Here is a 24,004-nt window from a genome sequence, read left to right on the forward strand (position 1 = left end):
GGTGTCATTTGTTAGCAAGGGCAACAGCGAGGCTACTTGCACGCTAGCCCTATCACAGACAGGGGCAAACCTAGCAATGTAGCAAAGTTTCCTTTACTGGCAACCTGAAATTATAGCAGGCTGTGTCCAAACACAAGCAGAGAAACACAAGCAGCCATTGGTGACAAAGGTCACTGCCCAGAATTCAATCTTGCCTGTTACAGGAATCGAGGAGGAGGATCCTGTCAGTAGGAACTGGCTGTCTCTTCTATAAAGTTCTTGCGAGCATTTAGACTGTGATCTTAGCTGTCGAAAGAACCAGAGATGCTGGTTGAAGTAAAACACATAACATTTTTCTCTAAGAAGGCTTTCCCCTGCGGTGTGTAGAATAAAAGCAAGAATCAAAATCTTGGGGAAACATTTATTAAAAACTTGCTTGGGAACTGGTCCCCGTCCCCCAGTTCTTGAATCGTCAGTTTATACAAATAGTCATTTACAAATGAATTTGTTCTCAAGAGGCATTTCTAGAGATTTAGATGAATGAAAACAAAGAAAAGGCTAAAAAAAAAATACAGCTGGCAAAGAATTATATAAATAATATATTTATTTCTATAGCATCCTGTTAGAAAAGGAGAGTTATATCTAGGAGAGGTCTACTTATATTCCCAAGGTGACCATTTTCTATTTTTCTTGTATTCCAGAAGAGATTCAGAATAAAACTTACAACTGATGATGGATTTAGTAAAGGGCACAAATGAGTGACCTTAAGTCACATTGCCAACCTGTGCCACAGGAGGTGTTTTAATTTCTCAGCAAAGTGCAGCACTTTCAGCATAGGCACACAACCAATGGGGAGGCTTGTCCAAGTTTTCTTCTTAGTAGTAGCAGAGTCTCTGTAGAACAGTTCCTTATATTAACCAGATGTACCTTCTCTAGCTTCCATTGACTTTTGCATTGCTAATTCCTCCTCCTTCTTTTTATAAACCTTTAAGAGATACTCATCGGACTCAATTCCCTTTTCCTGTAATTCAGACATGATCTTTCTCAACCTTTCCAGTGTCCTTGCACTCTGCAACTTCCGAGTGGTGATGTACAGAGTGAATTCTTCCAAACTCATCAGCTTACAAGTATCAACCTCACAGATATTTCTAACGTCTTTAGTTTTATTCACCTGTGGGAAGAAAACAAGGCCTGACATTCTCTCCAGGTCTTCAATACTAACTTGGAATTCCGGCAGCTGGTGGTCAAAGCCAATAGCATCATTGGGTACCACGAAGGCCCCAAGTACCAAAGGATCTGTCGATGTTTCACTTCTTCGTGCCAGAATCACTTTGTAAAGATGCGAGGGTACAGCCACATCATCTTTTCCAATTACCTATCAGCAGAGCAGAGAGATTATATCACTCAAACTCATCAGAAAGGAGGCCATAATCCTCCCATATCTAGAACTAAAATTTTCTACATAATGTGCAGCTGCCAAACAGATTAAAAGGAACACCATACTGAAGACTCCACTACCCCAATATCAAACCAGCTGCAGTTCTCTCATGCAGAGCTGCCAAAATAAACTCAAGCTGATAATTGACAATGTTCCCATTCATGAAATACATAAATGAAATATGGTAAAAGGAAAACGTGATGACTACCTTCTATAGTTTAAAAACCAAAGACAAAGCCCATGGAATCTGTGAATAGTACAAGAGGCAATCAATATAACAGATTGTTATAACAATGATATTGAAGTAATAGTACATAAGAATTTATTTGAAATGGTCTCCAATTGTAACACATGGAAATTAGGCACAATATAGCCAAAAAAGCATTAAAAAGACCAAAAATATAGATTTCCTAGTGAAGAAGAATCTATTACAGAGTTCTTGGTGAGATCTCTTAAAAGTCTGACAAGGAGACAAGAACAGATTTTGGAGAAGGACAGTAAAAAGCATCATAAATTCTCTGTGAAAGCATGTCTACTTTACACACAATCTGGTTAAATAGCAATGACCCTGCCTTCTTTTATGGTATCCTGGGAACAGATTAGCAGTCTCAATTATAAAGAACAAGAGGGACGTGACAAAATGTAGAGTTTTCAGTTCAGGGCCATCACCTTTTCCAAGATACTGTATTCCCTTTCCTTCTCCCCTGTCTTCCATTTCCCATAGCCTAACATACGCCCCACACAACAGCCAGTCAGCATTTTGTGATCATTAAGCATGCTTTTTATTTTTACTTTATTTATACTTATGCATCATACAAACACTAAATAAAACAAGCAAATAATACCAAAACAGAAAAAATGCAAAGCCAGAAATACAAAAATACAAATATAATGACATACACATAGATCACTGAGCATGTTCAGTCTTCTTTGGGCTTTTTTTTAAAGGGGTGTGTGTCTCCCCTCTCTTTTTCTGGACTTCTGCAAACCTTGGGGTTCCCCTGAGTCTGCTGATACCTCACTCTTGTGCATGGACATAGCAATTTTGGCTAAACAGGTATCAGCTCTCAGAGAATGTTTGCTATTAGTATAAATTATTCTTTGATCTTCTGGAAAGCTGACGAGTCTACTGTAGTTGGTTTTAAGGGAGCCATGACAATGAAACCAGTTTAAAACTGGCTTATAGTGGTACTACCAAGCTTGGGGGAAACATTTTATCAGGACGGTTAAACAGATGGTGTATAAATCAACAATGATGTTTGTTTTCCCCCCCACAGATTGTTTCAGAACACTGATTGCAAAAAATTCCTCTTGTACCCTATACAACTGATTTGCCATTAAACTGATCAAAATGAAGAGGTGCTAAATTTGCTGTGATTGCAGGAAAAGAAAATATTTACCAAAGATGGATGTCTTTCATTTATAACACACACAAGTTGTTTCCCAGGTCATAGCTGATTACTTAAAAACAAAATGGTTTTAGTATCAGTATGTCAGACTTAGGACCAACACACTCTGCTTCACATGCTATATAATATAGTCACATATGTGAGAGCAGGTTTTCACCCAATTTATGGAACTTTTTCACAACATGAAGACAGGACTGCATTTCTATTTGAAAGCTACTCTGGGAGTAAAAATGCTTTAAATAGGCACATAAAAGCACACTGGAGCACGTATGCACAAATCTGAGGATAGAGCAAGGCCTGGGGAAAAAACAAAAAACTGCTTCCATGTGACTAGGGGCTCCATGTTGAAAGTATGAAGTATATATTTGTGCAATATCGACCATCTCAGATGCTACAATCAGCAGTATCATCATCATGTTGGTGGTATCATCACTGAGGGCTGCCCAGCTGGCACTGAACTGTGACAAGGTCTTTTCAGTGATAGCTCCCTGTTTGTGGAATGCCCACCTAGTGAGGTGTGTCCGCCTCCCTCATTACTGTATTGACTTTCAGAAGCAATTTGAAAATATTCCTGTTTATTCAGGCATTTGATGGCCGAAAGGAACTATTCCTGGCAACCTTGAGATCTCTGGTTGAGATAATGGTTTTATTAACAGTTGCTGCCTTGGGCTCTTTTGGAAGGAAGGTGGGACATAAATAAATAAATAAATGTATTTATTTATTTATTTATTTAAACAAATAAATGTATTTTTAAAAATAAATAAATGTCAAGGGTGATATATGCTGGGAGGGGAGAAGAACATTGGCAATGGAGGATCATCCCTGTGCTCAGTTGGAAGGATACGCTTGTTAAAAATCTGGAATTCTCAAACTGATCTTCCTCCTCTTTCATTCCATTCCATGTTGCAAGTCTTGAGTGACACACAAACCACTCAGCTATGTAGATATAACAGCTTTCTTGTTCTTTTCAAAGTTACAGAACCCGTTTTGTGAACAGCATGGAATCCTGGACTTCCATGGCTCATGAGGGAGAAGTGTGTGGTCTCTGCATGTAGGACCTGCTCGTCCATGAGACGGAGTGAAGCAGCCTGCCTTGGGTGGTGATATCTTGCGCCGAAGTGCCCCTGCAGGTGCTACTACTGCTGCAACTTCTAGCGAGATCTCACGAGATCTCTCCGGAAGCCGTTGCTGTGTGACCCCAGGAAGTGAGGCTCGGGGCGGGGGGCAGCATACTACAGCACCTTCCTGTTTTGCCTCCAGTGGTGAAATGGAATGGACCGCCTCTGCCTTCATGCACAGAGCTCTGACATCCACAAGGATCTATCAGAGCCCCTGGAGCACAACAAAGTGGTTAAAGACTGTGTACTTTTATGTGATCAGCTATGGTAGTGCTTTCTTATTTGTAATGGGAGGTAGCAGTATCTTGCACAGAAGTAGCGAAAATACCAATCAACTGACAGAGCAACAACAAGAACAAGAGACCAACTCCCACCACGTGAACGGCACTGCAAAAGACTTTTATGATTATAGTGCATTTTTGAGACAGGTAATGTGCATTGTTCCACATGATTGCTCAGCCCAAGCAAGCTGAAAAAATATCAGCATGTTCATAAGCTATGTCTTTGTAGTTTTGAAAGTAATGTCTTCATTCTGAGAAGCGGTTCAAGCATGGGACTCTGGATATTTTATGCCCGAGTGCCACCTAGTGGCTTTTTAGATGTAGGTGCTCTACTCAAGAGCTTGCACATCAATTTCCATAATTTAGATCCGACACACATTTCTCTCGCTGCTTGACTGAGGCAGACAGAGAGCATATGCCCTTATGGTAAGTGAACAGAAAGCATCTGAAAACTATTCATGCACACATGTCTTCTTTGATTTGTGATCATCTATTCACATACAAGGGATGATGAGAGAGTCACCATTTGCATCTTCTGCTGCAGCAGCGACACAGTCTGGCCAGAGAACAGCAGTGGCCTTTTTACACTGTCAAAGACTTACTGTGATTTAAAAGCTAGCACAAATAAAAACAAACTACAGTATTACATAGTGGAATTTGGTCCTCCCATCATGCTATCTAATTTACTGTTTCATTTGTACGATTTGTATCCAGCCTTTCATCATAAAATGGCAGGTCACAAAATACAAAAACAAACATAAAAACAGCCTTTAAAAATAATACAACTTTAAAAATATGGAATCTGGTTTTGTATATAGATTATTTATTTTAAATCATTTTTATACAACCTTTCATTTTTTTTAAATAAATTCAAAGGATGACTCACACCTCACAGCGTAACTGAGGTGGTCTAGGAAGATACCATGGTTAATGGTATCACAAACTGCTGAGACATCAAGCAAGAGCAACAATGTCACACAGACCCTGTCTCTCTTCTGGGTCATCCATTAGGGCAACCAAGGCCCATTCCCTCCTGAAACTCGAATGGATCTAGAATGGGTCTAGATAATTGGTCTTCCTCCCACCTCAGTCTTGCAAATGGACTACTAAGTACCTTCCACAAAATGGAGACAGTAGCAACCAGATGGCGCTATCATTAGCACAAAGAGAGGATCCAAAAACACACAGTTCATAAGGAAATAGAGCAAGGCATTGCTTAGGGGCTGGGGGAAATAAGTGGTTTAATTCACAATATAATCACAGTTACAGGACATGTTGCTGAACCTCTATCAATTTTGTTCTGCTAACTTACTATATATAGATTTGTTGACACCACTGGGTTAGTTTGGAAGACATCAGTGTTGTGGGAGACCACAGAGAGTGGCTTGCCACCACACTGTTCTGATTTTGCTGAGACTGGTATAAAAAGGAACAGCTAGCAGAGGCATAACTTTATGTCAGATCTATCTAACACAATTACCTCTACCCAAGTTGATTTAAGATAAGGTGACATCTAGGCTTTCCACAAAGTCTCCTTGCTAGTTGATTCCAGGATGGCATGTCTGCTCCATCAGTGAAGCTTTGTCCTGAGCTGACCAGAACTGCTCTCTCCTGTAGACGGGAGGGACCAGCCACACCAAATGTGTACAGTAAGCCACCTTTGTTCAGTTATGATCATCTGTTGTAGTTAAAACCTTTTGGGACCAGCAACAAGATTTACTGCAACAGGACCTGGTGAGTGATTTATTCGAAGCTGAAAAAAATGAGCTGCTGTTGTTTTTGTCTATGCTTAACCCACATAAATGCCCCCAATTCACCAGCCACTGCTAAATCATATTTTATGAGATCCTGTGGCTGAGAAAACTGTATTTATTTCTGGGGCACTCACAGTGAGGGGTGCTAGCCCCATCACCTGCTATTAGCATGTCAGGGCTTTGTTCCAACCTTAGTATTTGCTTTGAGGAAACCCTTCCTATTTTGCAGCCCACCCAAAGAAAGCAGCTACAACAGGTCAATAAAGAGAGGGAGAATTCCAATCTGCTATGACAGGTAAGTGTGCAAAGTGACTGATTACAACACATGAAAAAAACCAACGTGTCCGCATATCACTACCAGTGTCAATTACTGAAAGTATACCTGGAACAATGTTCCAGTGTAATAGCTTCTCTCGGTTTCGTACTACTGCTGAAATCTGGGTCTCATGACTTTGAATCGTTTGATGGTGTGTTTCAGCTGGAGTATTGGTCGACATTTCTAACTTTACTAGACACATACCACATTATTCATAGGACTGAATGTCAGGAACCATCGTCCCTTCTATTCTACCCTAGTAAAGGTAAAGGGACCCCTGACCATTAGGTCCAGTCGTGACCGATTCTGGGGTTGCGGCGCTCATCTCGCTTTATTGGCCGAAGGAGCCGGCGTACAGCTTCCGAGTCATGTGGCCAGCATGACTAAGCCACTTCTGGTAAACCAGAGCAGCACACGGAAACGCCGTTTACCTTCCCGCCGGAGTGGTACCTATTTATCTACTTGCACTTTGACGTGCTTTCGAACTGCTAGGTTGGCAGGAGCAGGGACCAAAAAACGGGAGCTCACCCCGTCGCAGGGATTCGAACCGCCGACCTTCTGATCGGCAAGTCCTAGGCTCTGTGGTTTAACCCACAGCACCACCCACGTCCCTTTTCTATTCTACCCTACCTGGGAGCAAAATTAATTACCCCAAACAAACTGTGTTCACAATGGCTACTGCACAACCCTGAAACTGGCATCAGTAGACAACCTGACCCAAACCCAAATCTGAACTTCTTGTAGGTGTCACAAAAACATTTATTTAAACTTAGCATTTGGTGGTGGGAATAAATGCTGGCGATATGATGGGGTTTTAACATTCAAGGCATAATCGAAATAAAAGTTGGTGTGCAGTTAAGTAATTATAGTGCAATCCTATGTTTAGTCATGATTATGTTGAGGTATATGGGCCATAGCTCAGTGATAGAGCATCTGCTTTGCATGCAAAAGGTCTCAGATTCAATTCCTGGCATCTCCAGGTAGGGCAAGGGAAGACTTAACCTCTGCAACCCTACCACTAGGCAGCATAGACAAAACAAACAAACAAAAACAGCTAGATGGACCAATGGTATGACTCAGTGTAAGGCAGCTTCCTGTGTTCTCAAGCAGATCAAAGCAATGTAACTGTGCTGGATTGAACAGTTAAAACAGATTTATTTCAATGGAATTTAGGCACTGACTATGATTGAAAACCAACTGAATAATCATCTGCCTTTGAAACTATTTATTGATTACATTTAGATAAACCAACAAATTACCCAAATGTCAATGTAAGTGCTTTTTTTGAAATACCGAAAGTAAAATAACTTTTCATAGATCATAGCATCATAGAGTTGGAAGGAACCCAATGCAGGAATATGCAGCTGTCCCATATGGGGATCAAACCTGCAACCTTGACATTATTTTAATATTTGATAAACAAAAACTACGTCTAATTGTCAGAAAGAAACACCACCTTTAACATCTTATTGTAATTTTCCAAACAAAATTAGTATTTAAAAAGCAAAGCTAGTCTAAATTTGCTGTCCTATGAATTATAAGTGACCTTTGATTAATCAACTACAACTTTCATTGACTAATTTACCAATTAAACACTGTAGCCCTATTTATTCTTCACTTTTTAAATTGTAAGTGGTATCTCTGGGAGTATGTGAGCTAACATCACATCTTCCATTTACATAATGTGGGGTTTTATGGCACAAAACTGGCCTCATTTTTATGGGACAGAGAATACACAGAACTCTCTAAAAGTATTTTCCAATACAAAAATCCAAATGGGTCAGAGGCAAGTAGTGTTTCATGCTTCCAGAAAGTCACTGAAAACCCACCACTTAAAACTTAGAAGAAAAATGCATTTTCACCCAGCCTTTCCCTTAAGTTGGTAATACGAAGTGTAACAGTAGAACTTTGCCTGCCAACTGTTCCCCAGATGAAGCGTTCTTTTAGCAACATATATAAACAGCTATCATATAACCCTTCTCTAGCTGTAGCAGAGAAAGTGACCTGAAGAAACTATTAGAGAAATACACCTTTAAAAAAAGATACTTGCTCTGTTGGCAACATAAACAGGCAGAGTGTAAGAAGAAATATACAGTGCCCTCTAGTGAGTGGGCAATGCAATGCCGCCACTGTAAACAAAATTAGTGGATATCACTGGACCTTTGCCTCAAAGATGGCAATTACCTGAGATTTCTGCAGGGTACGGTCAATAGAAATCAAATTTCATCAAGACTTAGCTGCCAGCACACATTATCCACTGCTGCACACTTCGCCTTGCATCAGAGGCAATGTTGTCAGATGCATTAAAACAACATCCACAGAAACTCTGTGTGCCCCAGTGACCCTTTCCTTCCCGAATGTACTTCAGAATCCTTGAGATCTTGGTGGAACTCTGTAGGCTCAGAAAAATAACCTTATTCCACCTCATCCACAAACTATGCTGTTCCGCTCCAGGCAAGGCTGCGCCACAAGAACTGCCATACCAAATCAGGCTAAAGAGCCATCTAGCCAAGTCCTCTGCCTCTAATGGCGGCCAGCCAGGTGCTTCAGGGGAGCTCACATGCATGATGGAGATAGCAATCCCCTGTAAGACTACTACCCCTATGAGTGATCTAATCCATTTGTAAAGCTGCTGGTGCTACAGGCCATCAAAACATTCTGTGGCAGTGATGACCACCACAGATGTGGACATACCGCTCCACTGGTCTGCCCTGAATCAAATCTTAGTCAAGTTCATTGGATGACCTTACAATTGTAGCCTTTTAGAAACACATAGGGGACGCAGGTGGCGCTGTGGGTTAAAGCCTCAGCGCCTAGGGCTTGCCGATCGAAAGGTCGGCGGTTCGAATCCCTGCGGCGGGGTGCGCTCCCGCTGCTCGGTCCCAGCACCTGCCAACCTAGCAGTTCGAAAGCACCTCCGGGTGCAAGTAGATAAATAGGGACCGCTTACCAGCGGGAAGGTAAACGGCGTTTCCGTGTGCGGCTCTGGCTCTGGCTCTGGCCAGAGCAGCGATGTCACGCTGGCCACGTGACCCGGAAGTGTCTCCGGACAGCGCTGGCCCCTGGCCTCTTAAGTGAGATGGGCGCACAACCCCAGAGTCTGTCAAGACTGGCCCGTACGGGCAGGGGTACCTTTACCCTTTTTTACCTTTAGAAACACATAAATCAGAGAAATTATCTTAACTTTCAAAGTGAGCCACCGACAACATTACCGATACTCATTTTTTAATCATCTATCTAGGACCAGAATAACAAGAAGGTGGGGTCCAAAAATTCATTTAACTGCAATATAATTGTGCGGTGATTACTAGACACACTATCCTTCTTGTTTCTTGATTAATCAGCCATCTAACACAAGAATAATGAAAAGGTGGGGTCCAAAAAAATCATTTAACTGCAATATAACTGTGCAGTGATTTCTAGACACACTATCCTTCTTGTTTCAGAATAAGCCTGTGGTTTCCTTGGGCACAGTGTCTCCAATGAAGTGTTTGGTTTTCCCAAGCTGTTACTTGAGCGATGACACTGACCATTAAATATCTTCCTGAAGATAACATTATTCTAACAGATATCACCTCAGGCCTGGCCCGTTCACTTGAGCTTTATTATAAACATCCTTTACAGAAGGGAACTAACATTGGTGCTGTGCAGAATTCGCTTCTTCACTAGATTTATTTTTCTGGTTACAATTGTCTTAAAAGAATATGAAGTGTCCACTACTCCATTACTCTCTGGATTACTGTTGTTATTGGGTGATTTTTACTGCTTTGGTCCTTTTTACGCAGCTTTTCAATCTCAGAAGGCTCTATCAGGAAGAGACTTCAGGGAGCTCCAAGTTAATATGAAGTGAAACCTAGACTCTGAAGGGGCTTCTGCTTGATGTTACTTCAGTATTTACTCCCGCTTTGGTCATATGTACTGAAATAAGAAAACCATGAAAGCCAATAATATATAGGACATCTCTCTTGACCTGGATATGATTGAATCCCTTTGTGTCCCCCTAAAAGGTGTTGACAGTACCACTAGGCAGCAACAAATGTATTGTGTCCTGCCTTCATTGTTTAAGGTAATTGTCCTTGAAATTAATGAGAAAATGATAACATATTCTTAGGAGATATTATTAGCATTCATATTAATTCTGCATCCCTCCTTCAGACATTGTTATTCTTTTGGAAGGATGTTTATCATTCCAATCTTGTGTACTAAATAGAAAATCTGCCTACTGTGTCTATCACACTCTCTTGGTTCCCATCAGCATATAATTTATTTTTTAAAAGCATACAAAATTTCTTAGCAAAATTATGAGTTGGTACTGTTAGTGATACACTTATTTATTTTCTCACAATGCTATAAAAGCTACTAGTAATACAGGGTTGCTTTTTTTTTTAAGCCATCCCCACAAATGTACAGAATATTTGCAGAGAAAATGCCTGTAATTCTTGAGAAATCATAGAATTGTAGAGTCTGAAGGGTCCGCGAGGGTCATGTAGTCCTACCATCTACAATGCAGGAATCTCAGCTAAAACATCCATGACAGGTGGCCATTCAACCTCTGCTTAAAAACCTCCATGGAAGGAGATTCTGCCACCTCCCGAGGGAGTCTGTTCCACTGTTGAACAGCTCTTACTACCAGAAAGTTCTTGTTTAGTCAGAATCTCCTTTCTTCTAACTAGAATCTATCTTCTAAACTCTTTCTTAGAAAAAATTATATTAAGTTCTTCCGAAAAACCCTTAGTGAAAACAGCTGGTCAAAGTTATTTAAAAACAACTGTTTATGACAGACAGAAAAAAGCTCTTTTTTATTTTAAAAAAAAACCTTGTCATTAAAACTCAATTAAAAATATTTGATAAAAGCCCACAACTGCTTGCTAAGGCTGGCAGGGGGAAGGGTTTGTCCCCAGTGTTGTACTCAAATCTTTTTCAGATCACTAATTAGTAAAGCATGATTCCCCAGCATCCCGCGAAATCCATCAGAGAAGCATAATGGTTCAAAATGTAGATGATCTGACCTTCCTCAGAATGAAAAATCCTGTGGTTTCATACAGTAGGTTTGGTAAGACCCATTATCCACATGCTATTCACATTTTTAAAATAAAGTGAACAGAATAATTCAACATCATTAACAGTGAAAGGCAAACATAACTGAATAGCTATAATTGAATAACAAGGCAGACATTAATTAATGTGTATGCTTAATCAGCTAATTCACAATCCATTTAGATTTAAGGCTTTGTAGTTGGAAAATCCCCTCCTAAAGGGTAAGGGCAGTTCTGTAAGAGAATGACCTGCCTAGAGGGCTTGTATAAATTCCCTTCTTTATTTCCCTTGTTTCATCCACTTTAAATCTGTTGGGGGAAGCAATCCAGGGCATTCTCTAACTCAGGGGAAAAAACTAGGGATCTGATCCAGCTTATTTAAAACAAATCCAAGCCAGTAAGCCATTTTTGGTGGCAAATGCTTCCTCAGGCAGTTGGAGCTGATACATTAACACATCAGCAAGAGCCTCTGGACAGCTCTCATAAACAGTGGGCTGTATCCAAGCAACAGATTCACAAAGTAAACCTGACAAAAATCACCTTATAATGTTTTTCATATGCCGAAAGTCAACATGAGAAATAATCCCTCTGACCATCTTGCTTTCTGGTGGATGTGTTTCATGGCAGAAGTATATTTCACAGTGCAATTCTACACATGTCTATTCAGAAGTAAGCCTGAGTCCTGTAGAACTTTGTTCTCAAGAAACTGTATATAGCTGGTGTGGGGAACCTTTGGCCCTCCAGATGTTGCTGAATTATGACTCCCATCATCATGATAGCTGTGCTTGCTGGGAGTTGTAGTTCAGTAACATTTGGAGGGCCAAAAGTTCCTCACACCTGGTGTATAGAGATGCTGCCTAATATGGTTTCTCACAGCAGCACTGTATTTATTCATTTGTGAGAATGATACTATTTACAGTCTTGTTTGCAAAATAATTCTTATTTTTGCTAAACATAGTCCGTTTTATTCGTAATTTATCTAGTCGTTCTCATTGTTTAAATTAAATATAGTTAGGTTAAAAATAAAAGATCCAAGTCTGTCCATATACTTCAGCAATGAAATCCCCTCAAATAAGAGACTTTCAATGAAATATAAAGCATATATAAGGGGAAGAATCCAGAGTCTGGGAATTATGGGTGACAAAATTATAAATTTTGCCTTTAATATGGGTTCAATCTGAGTGAAATGTAGGAGGAAAAATGATTGCAAAAAGACACATTTAGAAACAAAGATCTGCTAGCAGACCAAAGTCACTAAACTGACATTCTCCAGAGAACAGCAGTATATAAAGCAAGATGCTGTCATTTTGATTTGCTCTGGATGAAGATGGAAAACCTGCTCCTGCCTCTCCAGTGACACAGAAGAGATTCTTCCTGTTGGCATTCTCTTTTACGTTTTCAGACATACATTTATATTCTGCAAATGTGTCTCCCAAATATCAAGTGTGGTCATCAAATGCTTCACCAAGGCAGACAAAACGATGGCACAGACCTTGAGAAACACCAAATTCAGCCAACAGATAGCAGCAGCTTCTGATTAATTTCTTTGGTAATGAGAAGTGGTAACATAACCCAAGCAAGGAGCAATGCCATAAGCAATACTTTGGGAGTTCCTCTCTTTGCTTAAGAGATCCAAAAATAATCACATGTCCATAAGGGCAAAACAAAAACACAAAAACAATAGTATAAAGCCATTAATTTAATAGTTAACTTTAAACAGTGCACAGCCACTGGCTGAAAACAATTTAAGTGAACTTGAAGAGGATATGGCTATAAACCAGAGCTAAAATAATTAATCTATGCATGTTGTTTTTTTAAAATGTAAAGCGTATTTTAAGCTTGTATTTCTAGAATTCACAACATTACTTGCATCATATTAAGGAAGTCACAGAACTTCACTTTTCTGGATGCATAATTTTGATTTGTTTCACACACAGTAAGCACAGCTCTGTTAAAAATCCACCACTTGATTCCTAGTATCTACGCACTGCATTGCCTCTTACTGTTCTTACTCAGTTCTGTTTGCTGCCCACAAATTGTCCCTACTCCTTCCTCACAATACGCGACTTAAATTTTGTTCTTGGGCCACTGGACCTATTCTATGCACGTGAGCCCATATTTATATTCATCAGCTGAGACCACAAAGCAAATTCAAAAGAACTACTTAACAGTATAAGGCCTCAAATCGTGCAACCTTACCACCGGTTGTTATAGCCTTTCTCACACATGCAGTTCCAAGGCTGCATCCAGTTCAACTCCTAAGAAAACCTGCATGGCAGAAAACCCCCAGCAAAATCAAAGAGGACTTTGTTCCAATTATATGGCTAGGTTCAATAGCTTACCTGATATACAACCCTTTTTTTCCCATCATCATCCATCTGAGGTAATGTCAAAGGTCCAGAAACAATCCAGACATCTTCAAATCTGTCAGTCAGTTCCCGGCAATACATTTCTAGCCTGAAATTAAGCCAAAATAGTTTAAACATATGGACTAGCCTGGGGCTGGGGAATTCCAAACATACCTAGAACAGAGAAGGGCAGTGGGGCATTTTAGGGATGGGATAACATTTCCCAAGCTAAATATATTAAGTAAGCATGATGAGCAAATGTGAGCTTTAATCTTCAGTTTATTCCTATATGGCGCTTTAGCTCAGCAACCAGATCACAAATCAGGTCTCTGCCTTGTTTGCTTCCATTCATATGTATCTTTGCACATGCTTGTGTTATTGTTTGGTCTGTACCTTAGGGGAGGCTATTAGTGGAAATGCTTTGTTTCCAACATGCTCAGCAAGGAGAGGTCAGAGTGTATCTGTTTACAATGAGTAGTAGGCAGAGACCCATTCCTGGACTCACCCACATTAGTAGCTACCAAATTAACAGAAACCATTATCATACTGTTTTCCCTGCTTGAAGCGAGCTAATTCTATTTCTGTGCTAGTGTGTGTCTAATTAATTGAATTCCATTCCATTCCATTGGATTTGTAGGCTTTAAAATGCCGTGCACTGTGTGCCTTCAGGAAGAGAAATATTATAAATCTCAATAAATAAATATATGAACCTTGGACTAAGGCATAATATGCCTGCCACTTGCCCTGGGCAGCACTTCTCTCTTTGCATAAACAGACTATAGGAGCTTTCTGGCTAGATCACCAGAATGCTAATATGTGTACTCCTCCCCAGAGAAAGCTACATAGTTTCTCTAGTTTATTTCTTCATTTTTGGTCTTCTTCCCTTGCCTCCCTCTCTCCATGTTAGGCTGACACTTGATTAAAATGTTTAAAATATCACTAAACAAAATTTTACCTTGAATTTAGTTAATCTAGTAGCAATTTACCTATTCCAGAATCCAGCATTATTCTGATAGTTCTGGGGTACAATGTTGGATAGATAAAATGTTTCTGCCATAGCCTTCTGTAAGAAAAAAGAATTGTAAACAAAATTTTGGATGGATACCCAGACCTACTTAAATGCTCAGAATGAAACAGAATAAAGCAGTGAAATGTCAATGTTTATCTCTTTCAGCAAGAACCACCAAGAAGAACATTCTAATACATTTACACACAGAACATCATTCTGTTACATGATATATTACATTTCAAAACTGGTGCCTTCAAATTCAATCTGCTTTTTAAATTACTCACTTCCCCCTGGTCACTACGGCTAGCACAGTCTTCCCCAAATTGTTGGTCTCCAGATGTTCTGGAATACCTCTCACCATCTCTAATCAATGGCCATATTAGCTGGGGGTAATGTGAGTTGTAATCTAAAATGTCAGTTGGGCGCCAAACTGGAGAAGGCTGGGTTAGCAATATTTTCCAGTTCTCTCAAAGCACTTTCACAGCTCTGTCATAGATTTTAGGAACCATAGATTCTGTTCCAGTCCCCTCCCCTTCAAAGAAACAACAAGCCAAGAATTAAGTAGCAGTCCTACCGGTGAATATTTGTTATCCCCAGCTGGTGCCATATGGCCTCGTGACCAGCCACTCCCGATGTAGTCTTCATTCAAGGCAGTGAATATTGGAGGGATGCTAGGATCTGGTCTAAATTTGCAATGTTTTCTGTCTGCATTGCCTGAGGAACAAAAACAAGTTGTTCAGCAAACCTTTTCTTTTTTTAAGAAAACAAAAACTATACTAAATGCAACTGACAAAACTGCAAAATCAACAGCAATCCTAAACAATATCCTAGAATACAGTCCGTTCACATGGAGCACTGACAAGGCTTATTGATCTCCATTATTATCCTGTGTGAGTTGGCAATGTGCATTCAAGACTCCCATGAAACTCTGCATTGCAAGGAAAAACCAGTAGGTGAGCTGTCTTTCAGGGAAGATTGTTCTTTATTACTGATGTTTCTCACCGAGAAACCTGGTAAGCCTCAGATGAGTTCTCTACTCCTACACACATCATGTGCACTTTGCCAGTCACCCTACATTGCCTGCAGAGGTCCACATGTTTAAGGGTCACAAAGGGAAGAGGATGTAGAAAGGGCAGGAATCACATGGAAATGAAAGCCTTCATTGACTGAACAAGTCCATAAAAGGTAAAGGTACCCCTGCCCGTACGGGCCAGTCTTGCCAGACTCTAGGGTTGTGCGCTCATCTCACTCTATAGGCCAGGAGCCAGCGCTGTCCGCAGACACTTCCGGGTCACGTGGCCAGCGTGACATCGCTGCTCTGGCGAGCCAGAGCCACACATGGAAACGCCGTTTACCTTCCCGTTGGTAAGCGGTCCCTATTTATCTACTTGCACCCGGAGGTGCTTTCGAACTACTAGGTTGGCAGGCGCTGGGACCGAACGACGGGAGCGCACCCCACCGCGGGGATTCGAACCGCCGACCATGCGATTGGCAAGTCCTAGGCGCTGAGGTTTTACCCACAGCGCCACCCGCGTCCCTACAAGTCCATATCAATGATAAACAAAAAGAAGGGGTTACTTACATTGGATAAAACGCCTACAAGCTCGCACCAAAACTAGTAGACATCCATAGGATATGCTCTTAATAATAATAATAATAATAATAATAATAATAATAATAAATTTTATTTATACCCTGCCCTCCCCAGCCAAGACAGGGCTCAGGGCAGCTAACAACCAATAATAAAAACAAGTTGATTAAAATACAATTTAAAAAAACAAGATTAAAATACATTAAAACATTAGGATGCAGCCTCTTCACAAGAGGAGAAAGGAAAAAGAAAGAGGGGGAGGGAATCAAACTGATTCTAAGCCAAAGGCCAGGCAGAACAACTCTGTCTTACAGACCCTGCAAAAAGAAATCAGATCCTGCAGGGCCCTGGTCTCATGAGCGTTCCACCAGGCTGGAGCCAGTGTTGAGAAGGTCCTGGCTCTGGTTGAGGCTAATCTAACTTCCTTAGGGCCCGGGACCTCTAGGGTGTTGCTATTTATGGACCTTAAGGTCCTCTTAAATTCCACAGATATCCACTAACTATCTTGGACCTACTGTATCAATTTGAAGTCTCACCCATAGATGAAAATAATATTTCTGGGCTAGCAAGAAGCACCTTCATGCTCACATATGCTTTCTTCAGGATCTATAAATTTTGGCTGAGCTTGGCTTCTAGCAGGCAGTGAGGTTCAGTTTTCTCATGTTCTGATCCATGGAGGCAAAGCATCCCTCTTTTGTACCTGCTGCCCAGCCACTTCTGCCAACCACATCTATGAAATCTTGTGCTCTTTACAAGACTGAGATTGTTGCCTATTGAAAGCTTGTGTATGTGGACAACATAATTTACCCACCTGACAGAAGAATCCTATGCATTTTTTACTCAGAAGCTCCACTATGCTCAATGAGGCTTACCCTCAGACAAAGGTCCTATTACTCGTGCACAGCCAGTGAACTGCTTCTAATCCACAAGTAATAAATTAATTACAAGCAATGAACAAATGCCCACAAGAGTTCACTTACCCAACGTCTTATGTTTAGAAAGATGTTCAATCACCCATCTAGGCACTCGTTTTGTCTGATCATAAGATAATGCATGATTGGTGTAATATCTGATCTGTGCTCCAGCTGCAGGAAATCCATACTTTTCCAACACAGTCTCTGTTGTGGGTTCTAAGAGAGAAATAAAGAGTTTTAAGGCCAGAACATGTGGGGTTTGTTTTCTCCCATGGAAGAGTAGCCAGAAAGGCATCAAATGCCTAAGAACCCCATTAACAACTGAGAATTTACCCAAGTCTTACAAAACCCTTTTCATTTCTGATAATTTCAAGTGCATGAGGGTAAGCTCTCTTTCCATGCAAAGCACCACATACATGGATGGTGCCAGTATTATTGCAATGCGCTCTATGTAGGGGTACCCTTGGGCCAGGTTGGGATGCTCGAGTTGATACAAAATGCTGCAGCTTGACTGCTGATGGAGACAGACTGTTGTCAGCAAGTAACACCAATCAGCTTGCACTAGCGACCCTTATGTTACTGGGCCAAGTTCAAGTTTCTTGTATCAATTTTTTTAAGGCCATTAACAACTGGGATCCAGAGTACCTCCAGGGTTGCCTGATCACTAAGACCATTAAAGAAGTCTCTGTTAGTTGTCCCTCATAGCTCAGACTCATGGACTATATCCACCAGGAACTATGAATTCAGTACAGTCAACTGATTTTGTGGAACTAATGATTAAAAATTCACCAGTTTTAATCCTCACGACAACCCTGTGAGGTAGGCTATGCTGAGAGAAAAGTGAAATCACTAGCCCATGACCACCCATAATTTATTATTTATACCCCGCCCATCTGGCTGAGTCTCCCGAGCCACTCTGGGCAGCTTCCAATCAAGTGTTAAAAACAACACAGCATCAAATATTAAAAGCTTCCCTAAGCAGGACTGCATTCAGGTGTCTTTTAAAGAGAAGATAGCTGCTTATTTCCTTGACATCTGAAGGGAGGGCGTTCCACGTGGCAGGTGCCACTACCGAAAAGGCCCTCTGTCGGGTTCCCTGTAACCTCACTTCTCATAATGAGGGAACCGCCAGAAGGCCCTCGGCGCTGGATCTCAGTGTCCGGGCTGAACGATGGGGGTGGAGACGCTTCTTCAGGTATACAGGACCAAGGCCATTTAGGACTTTAAAGGTCAGCACCAACACTTTGAATTGTGCTCGGAAACATACTGGGAGCCAATGCAGATTTCTCAGGACCGGTGTTATGTGGTCTCGGCGGCCGCCCCCAGTCACCAGTCTAGCTGCCGCATTCTGGATTAGTTGTAGTTTCCGGGCCACCTTCAAAGGTAGCCCCACATAGAGCGCATTGCAGTAGTCCAAGCGGGAGATAACCAAAGCATGCACCACTCTGGCGAGACAGTCCACAGGCAGATAGGGTCTCAGCCTGTGTACCAGGTGGAGCTGGTAGACAGCTGCCCTGGACAAAGAATTACCCTGCGCCTCCATGGACAGCTGTGAGTCCAAAATGACTCTCAGACTGTGCACCTGGTCCTTCAGGGGCACAGTTACCCCATTCAGGACCAGGGAGTCCCCCACACCCACCTGCCCCCGAAAAACAGTACTTCTGTCTTGTCAGGATTCAACCTCAATCTGTTAGCTGCCATCCATCCTCCAACCGCCTCCAGGCACTCACACAGGACCTTCACTGCCTTCAATGGTTCTGATTTAAAAGAGAGGTAGAGCTGGGTGCCATTTGCATACTGATGAACAACCAGCCCAAACCCCCTGATGATCTCTCCCAGAGGCTTCATATAGATATTAAAAAGCATGGGGGAGAGGACGTAACCCTGAAGCACCCCACAAGTGGAAGCCCAGAGGTCTGAACACTCATCCCCCAACACCATTTTCTGGACACAGCCCAGGAGAAAGGAGCGGAACCACTGTATAACAGTGCTCCCAGCTCCCAGCTCCTCGAGACGGTCCAGAAGGATGTTATGGTCGATGGTGTCAAAGGCCGCTGAGAGATCCAGCAGAACTAGGAAACAGCTCTCACCTTTGTCCCTAGCCCACCAGAGATCATTGACCAGTGCGACCAAGGCAATTTCAGTCCTATGGCGAGCTTCTTGCCTGGTCACTGTGATAATCTAATTATCATTAATATTATTTTATTATATTTCCATACCACCCTTCATCTGAAGACCACAGGGCAGTTTATAATATAAAAAGACAAAAATACATACCATAATAACAAAAGCCTAAACCTCAATTGAAATGGATTAAAAAATCAGTTTCTTCCAAGAGCACCATTCTGCAATCAACCATTCAAGAACCTTTTCCAAGAAGGCCCTCCTAACAGTGTTGTAAGTTCTATTGATCCATCTTGAATACCCAATGCAGAGCCTTTAATGTAGTGGGTCCTACTATCTGGAACACCTTTGCCCTGGAAATAAGGCATGCACTAAGTTTTGCACCATGTGCTTTCAACACATGCTAAAAGCTTTAATTTTTACCCAGGCCTTCCCAGATTAGTCTGCAGGCGACGATTTATAGTATACTATGTTGGTTTGTGTTATTTTATTATGTACAGTGGTGCCTCGCAAGACGAAAAGAATCCGTTCCGCGATTCTCTTCGTCTAGCGGTTTTTTCGTCTTGCGAAGCAAGCCCATTGACGGCTTAGTGGATTAGCGCTATTAGCGGCTTATCAGTTTAGCAGATAAGTGGCTTAGCAGCTTAGAAAAAGGGGGGGGAAGGGGGAAAAAGTCGGAAAAACTCGCAAGACATTTCGTCTTGCGAAGCAAGCCCATAGGGAAATTCGTTTTGCGAAGCGCCTCCAAAACGGAAAACCCTTTCGTCTAGCGGGTTTTTCGTCTTGCGAGGTGTTCGTCTTGCGGGGCACCACTGTACTATTGTTCTGAACTTTTGTGCAATGTTTTGTGGTTTTCAAAATGTTGAATGGTTTATACATGTTTCAAAATAAAATAAATAATAATAGTTGAACTGGAAATTGAACCTGGGCCTCCCTAGTTCAAGACTGATACTCTAACCACTACACCACGCCGGCTTATCCAGAGGCATGTGGGGGCTACTGATGGAAGCAGAATTATGGGCTGGATTGACTTTTGGTCTGATGTGTTCTAACAGCAGAGGAGTCCTGCCACAAAAAGATAGGACCAACCCAGGCATCACCCAGCAACAGAGAATTTGAAATGGGGGTTGATGAGAGCCTACTTTACTTATCACAAAATTAAAAACTTTCTATCCTTTCAGAACACAAAACATTTTAAAATGTTGTTGGGTTGAGAAGTGATGTGGGCTTATTGTGTACTTGTAACCTTTCGCCCACCACTTCAGATTGATTTTTTGATAACAGTTATACAAATACACTTAAAGCCACCATAAAATGAAAAATATGTCATTGCTAGCAATTTACTGCTGGTGTGATACCGCCAGACAAAACCACTTTCTCAATACAGTGCTGATTGATTTTCAATGTATACAGGGAGAAAAGTGGCAGATGTTATTTTTAATTCAGTTTATATTTAACAATTCAGGAACAAACCACAGGTTGTTTGGTTCGATTTTTGTGCCATGGTAAAAAAAAACGAAGATCATGGCTACTGGTCCCATCACCTCCTGGCAAATAGAAGGGGAAGAAATGGAGGCAGTGAGAGATTTTACTTTCTTGGGCTCCATGATCACTGCAGATGGTGACAGCAGCCACGAAATTAAAAGACGCCTGCTTCTTGGGAGAAGGGCAATGACAGGCCTAGACAGCATCTTGAGAAGTAGAGACATCACCTTGCCAACAAAGGTCCGTATAGTTAAAGCTATGGTTTTCCCAGTAGTGATGTATGGAAGTGAGAGCTGGACCATAAAGAAGGCTGATCGCCGAAGAATTGATGCTTTTGAATTCTGGTGCTGGAGGAGACTCTTGAGAGTCCCATGGACTGCAAGAAGATCAAACCTCTCCATTCTGAAGGAAATCAGCCCTGAGTGCTCACTGGAAGGACAGATTGTGAAGCTGAGGCTCCAGTACTTTGGCCACCTCATGAGAAGAGAAGACTCCCTGGAGAAGACCCTGATGTTGGGAAAGATGGAGGGCACAAGGAGAAGGGGGCGACAGAGGACGAGATGGTTGGATAGTGTTTTCGAGGTTACCAGCATGAGTCTGACCAAGCTGCGGGGGGCAGTGGAGGACAGGAGTGCCTGGCGTTCTCTGGTCCATGGGGTCACGAAGAGTCGGACACGACTAAACGACTAAACAACAACAACAAAAAAAAACACCAGTTGTTTGCATTAAAAAATGTACTACTTCTGCAGAAACAAAAGGGAACAAATGTTTTAAAACAACTTATTTCAACATAAATTGTTATAAACAGAAAGCAATAGATAAAAGAAACCAATACTTTGTTCTCTTGTGCACAATTTTTTCAGACCATGCTGTAAAATGTAACTAGCATGACTCCTAAGGGCCTAAAATGCCATATTAATAAAAGGCAAATTCACTGTAAATTTGTGCAATTCTTTAGAAATCGCTAACAGGGTTTTAGTGGCTAGAGAGGGAAATTTTTAACTAAAGATGGATAGAGAAGAATGGGAGACCACCAGGAGTCCCATTTAAAAGCTGAATCTAGATAAACTGATTTTTTTTCCGTTTAAAAAAAAAAAATTAAGTGTTGAAGAGAAATGTAAGCATTTGAGGTAATGTGAACATTTCATTTTCAACTGCTGGCCACTGTAGAAAACAGTATGCTGGGCTAAATGAGCCTTTGGTCTGATCTTGGGGAAAGGTGAAAATCAGCTCAGTCACACAGGGTTTCCAAAACTTGGGTCTCCAGCTGTTTTTGGACTACAACTCCCATCATCCCTAGCTGGCAGAACCAGTGGTCAGGGATAATGGGAACTGTAGTCCAAAAAGCAGCTGGAGCCCCAAGTTGTGGAAACCCTGGTAGAAGACAAGCTGTCCCCTGGATATTCCTGGTTCAATCCCCAATGGCATTGCCTGAAGCCCTGGGGAGCCTCTGCCAGTCCGTGTAGTCAATACTGAACTGGATGGCGCAAAGGTCCCGATTCAGTGCAAAGCACCTTCCCATATTCCTATTTAATTTGAAACTGCGCCAGATCAACAATAAGGTAAAAGGTAAGCACCAGGAAAACAACATGGAAAAAGCTGGAGAAAAATCAACAGCAAAAACGTCGTGAACAACACCATAAGTTTTTGTGTGTGTTTTTTAACATGGCGCCCAAATGCTACCCAAACCGGTGCCCGGCGGGAAAACAGAAAACTCTTCAAATTATCCCGAAACTGTCGAAATTAGCTGTTGCTAATCCTTTTATTACAAAAAAAGATGTAAGCATTATATCAGCAAATATTCCTCTCCGGTCTCCTTTTATATGATGCTCCTTAGTAGAAAGCTCTGCGGGCGCAGACCCGCCGCTGGCTGAGGGCTGCCTTCTGTATAGCAGGCCCCACTTTCCCCCTCAGCCGCGCGTCGCCAACGGGCGCCCTCAGCCATCGCTCCGGCCGCCGGGACAGGAGAGCAGCGCTCCCGCTAGCGAGCCGGGTCGGCAGTTGCGCCTGCGCACTCGCTCGCTTACCCTCCTCAGGCGGCGGCGGCGGCGGCGGTTGCTGTTTTGCCGAGGCGGCGGCGGCGGCGGCCGCGGAGCTCTGCAGGGCCGCGGGCGGGAGACGGGGCTCCCGGAGGAGTTTGCGGGCAGTCAGCGCAGAGGCCGCGGCTCCCAGCGCCGCCCCGCACACGAAGCCGCCGAAGAAGCGGCTCCGGGCGAGGCGGGCGCCCAGCGGCCCGGCCATGATAGCGGGCCTGAGGGAGGGGAAGGAGCTTTTCCGCCTCCGCCTCTCTTTGCTCCGCCTCGTGAGGGGAGGAAAAAGCGCGCGAAAACCAAGCTCGCCAACGGGCGCCGCCGCCGCCGCCCTGAAGCAGGGCAAAAATCTCGCCTCACTTGTACAATTAATTACTCGTGAGACGGGTTGAAGAAAGAGTCCATAAACTTATTTACTGCAGTAAAATGTCCCGTCCCCCCACCCCAGGGACACACCTGGAATAATAATATTGTGTGCCCTTTCTGGGTGCCACATTTTAAGAAGGGTGTTGACAAGCTGGAAGGAGACCAAGGTGGTCAAGGGTCTGGAAAGCAAGCCTGAGGAGGAAGGGCTAAAGGAGCTGGGTAGGTTGAGCCTGGAAAAGAAGAGGATGAGAAGAGAGATGAGAGCCATCTTCTAATATCTTAAGGGCATAGAAGAGGGAGCATGCTTGTTTTAGGACTTGAACCCATGGCTTCAAGTTACAAGGAAGGAGATTCTGGCCATAGCTCTCAACTTTTCCCTTTTCTTGCGAGGAATCCTATTCGAAATAAGGGAATTTCCCTTTTAAAAAAGAGAAACGTTGACAGCTGTGATTCTGGCCTAAACATCAGGAAGAACTTTCTGATGGTAAGAGCCATTTGACAGTGGCACAGTCTCTGTCAGAAGATGGGGAACCTCTTCCTTCCTTGGAGGTTTTGAAGCAGAGGTTGGATGGTCATCCGCCAGGGATGCTTTAGTTCTGAAGCAAGTGAACGTGAGCAGGTACTCCTCACTGGGTATTAAATAAGGATCAGGCAGACTCCGCAATGGAGAATAGAAGGTGAAGTTTATTGCCAGGCAATAAGGACCCAGTTTGGAATCTCTTCCAAAAGGAACTGGGACCCCGATTGACAGAAATCCAGAGGTAAAAAAGGTAAAGGTAAAGGTACCCCTGCCCGTTACGGGCCAG

General features: G+C 42.4%; 1 protein-coding gene across 2 annotated transcripts; it reads right to left on the reverse strand.

Annotated features, from left to right (window-relative positions):
- Window positions 1-386: 386 nt before the first annotated feature.
- EXOG (exo/endonuclease G) lies at window positions 387-23,078 on the reverse strand. 2 transcript variants are annotated; one of them, XM_079946995.1, is made up of 6 exons: window positions 22,830-23,078; window positions 17,260-17,409; window positions 15,263-15,402; window positions 14,666-14,742; window positions 13,674-13,788; window positions 387-1,354 (listed from the first exon to the last, which is right to left on the reverse strand). In XM_079946995.1, the coding sequence occupies exons 1-6, from the start codon at window positions 23,041-23,043 to the stop codon at window positions 893-895; spliced, it is 1,158 nt and encodes a 385-aa protein (XP_079803121.1). In that variant the 5' UTR covers window positions 23,044-23,078; the 3' UTR covers window positions 387-892. The 2 variants fall into 2 exon arrangements, with proteins under 2 accessions (XP_079803121.1, XP_079803122.1); XM_079946996.1 differs by lacking the exon at window positions 22,830-23,078 and adding an exon at window positions 21,390-21,466.
- Between the last annotated feature and the right edge of the window lie 926 nt (window positions 23,079-24,004).

The sequence above is a fragment of the Podarcis cretensis genome, assembly GCF_951804945.1.
Source record: "Podarcis cretensis genome assembly, chromosome: 12".
Taxonomy (NCBI): domain Eukaryota; kingdom Metazoa; phylum Chordata; class Lepidosauria; order Squamata; family Lacertidae; genus Podarcis; species Podarcis cretensis.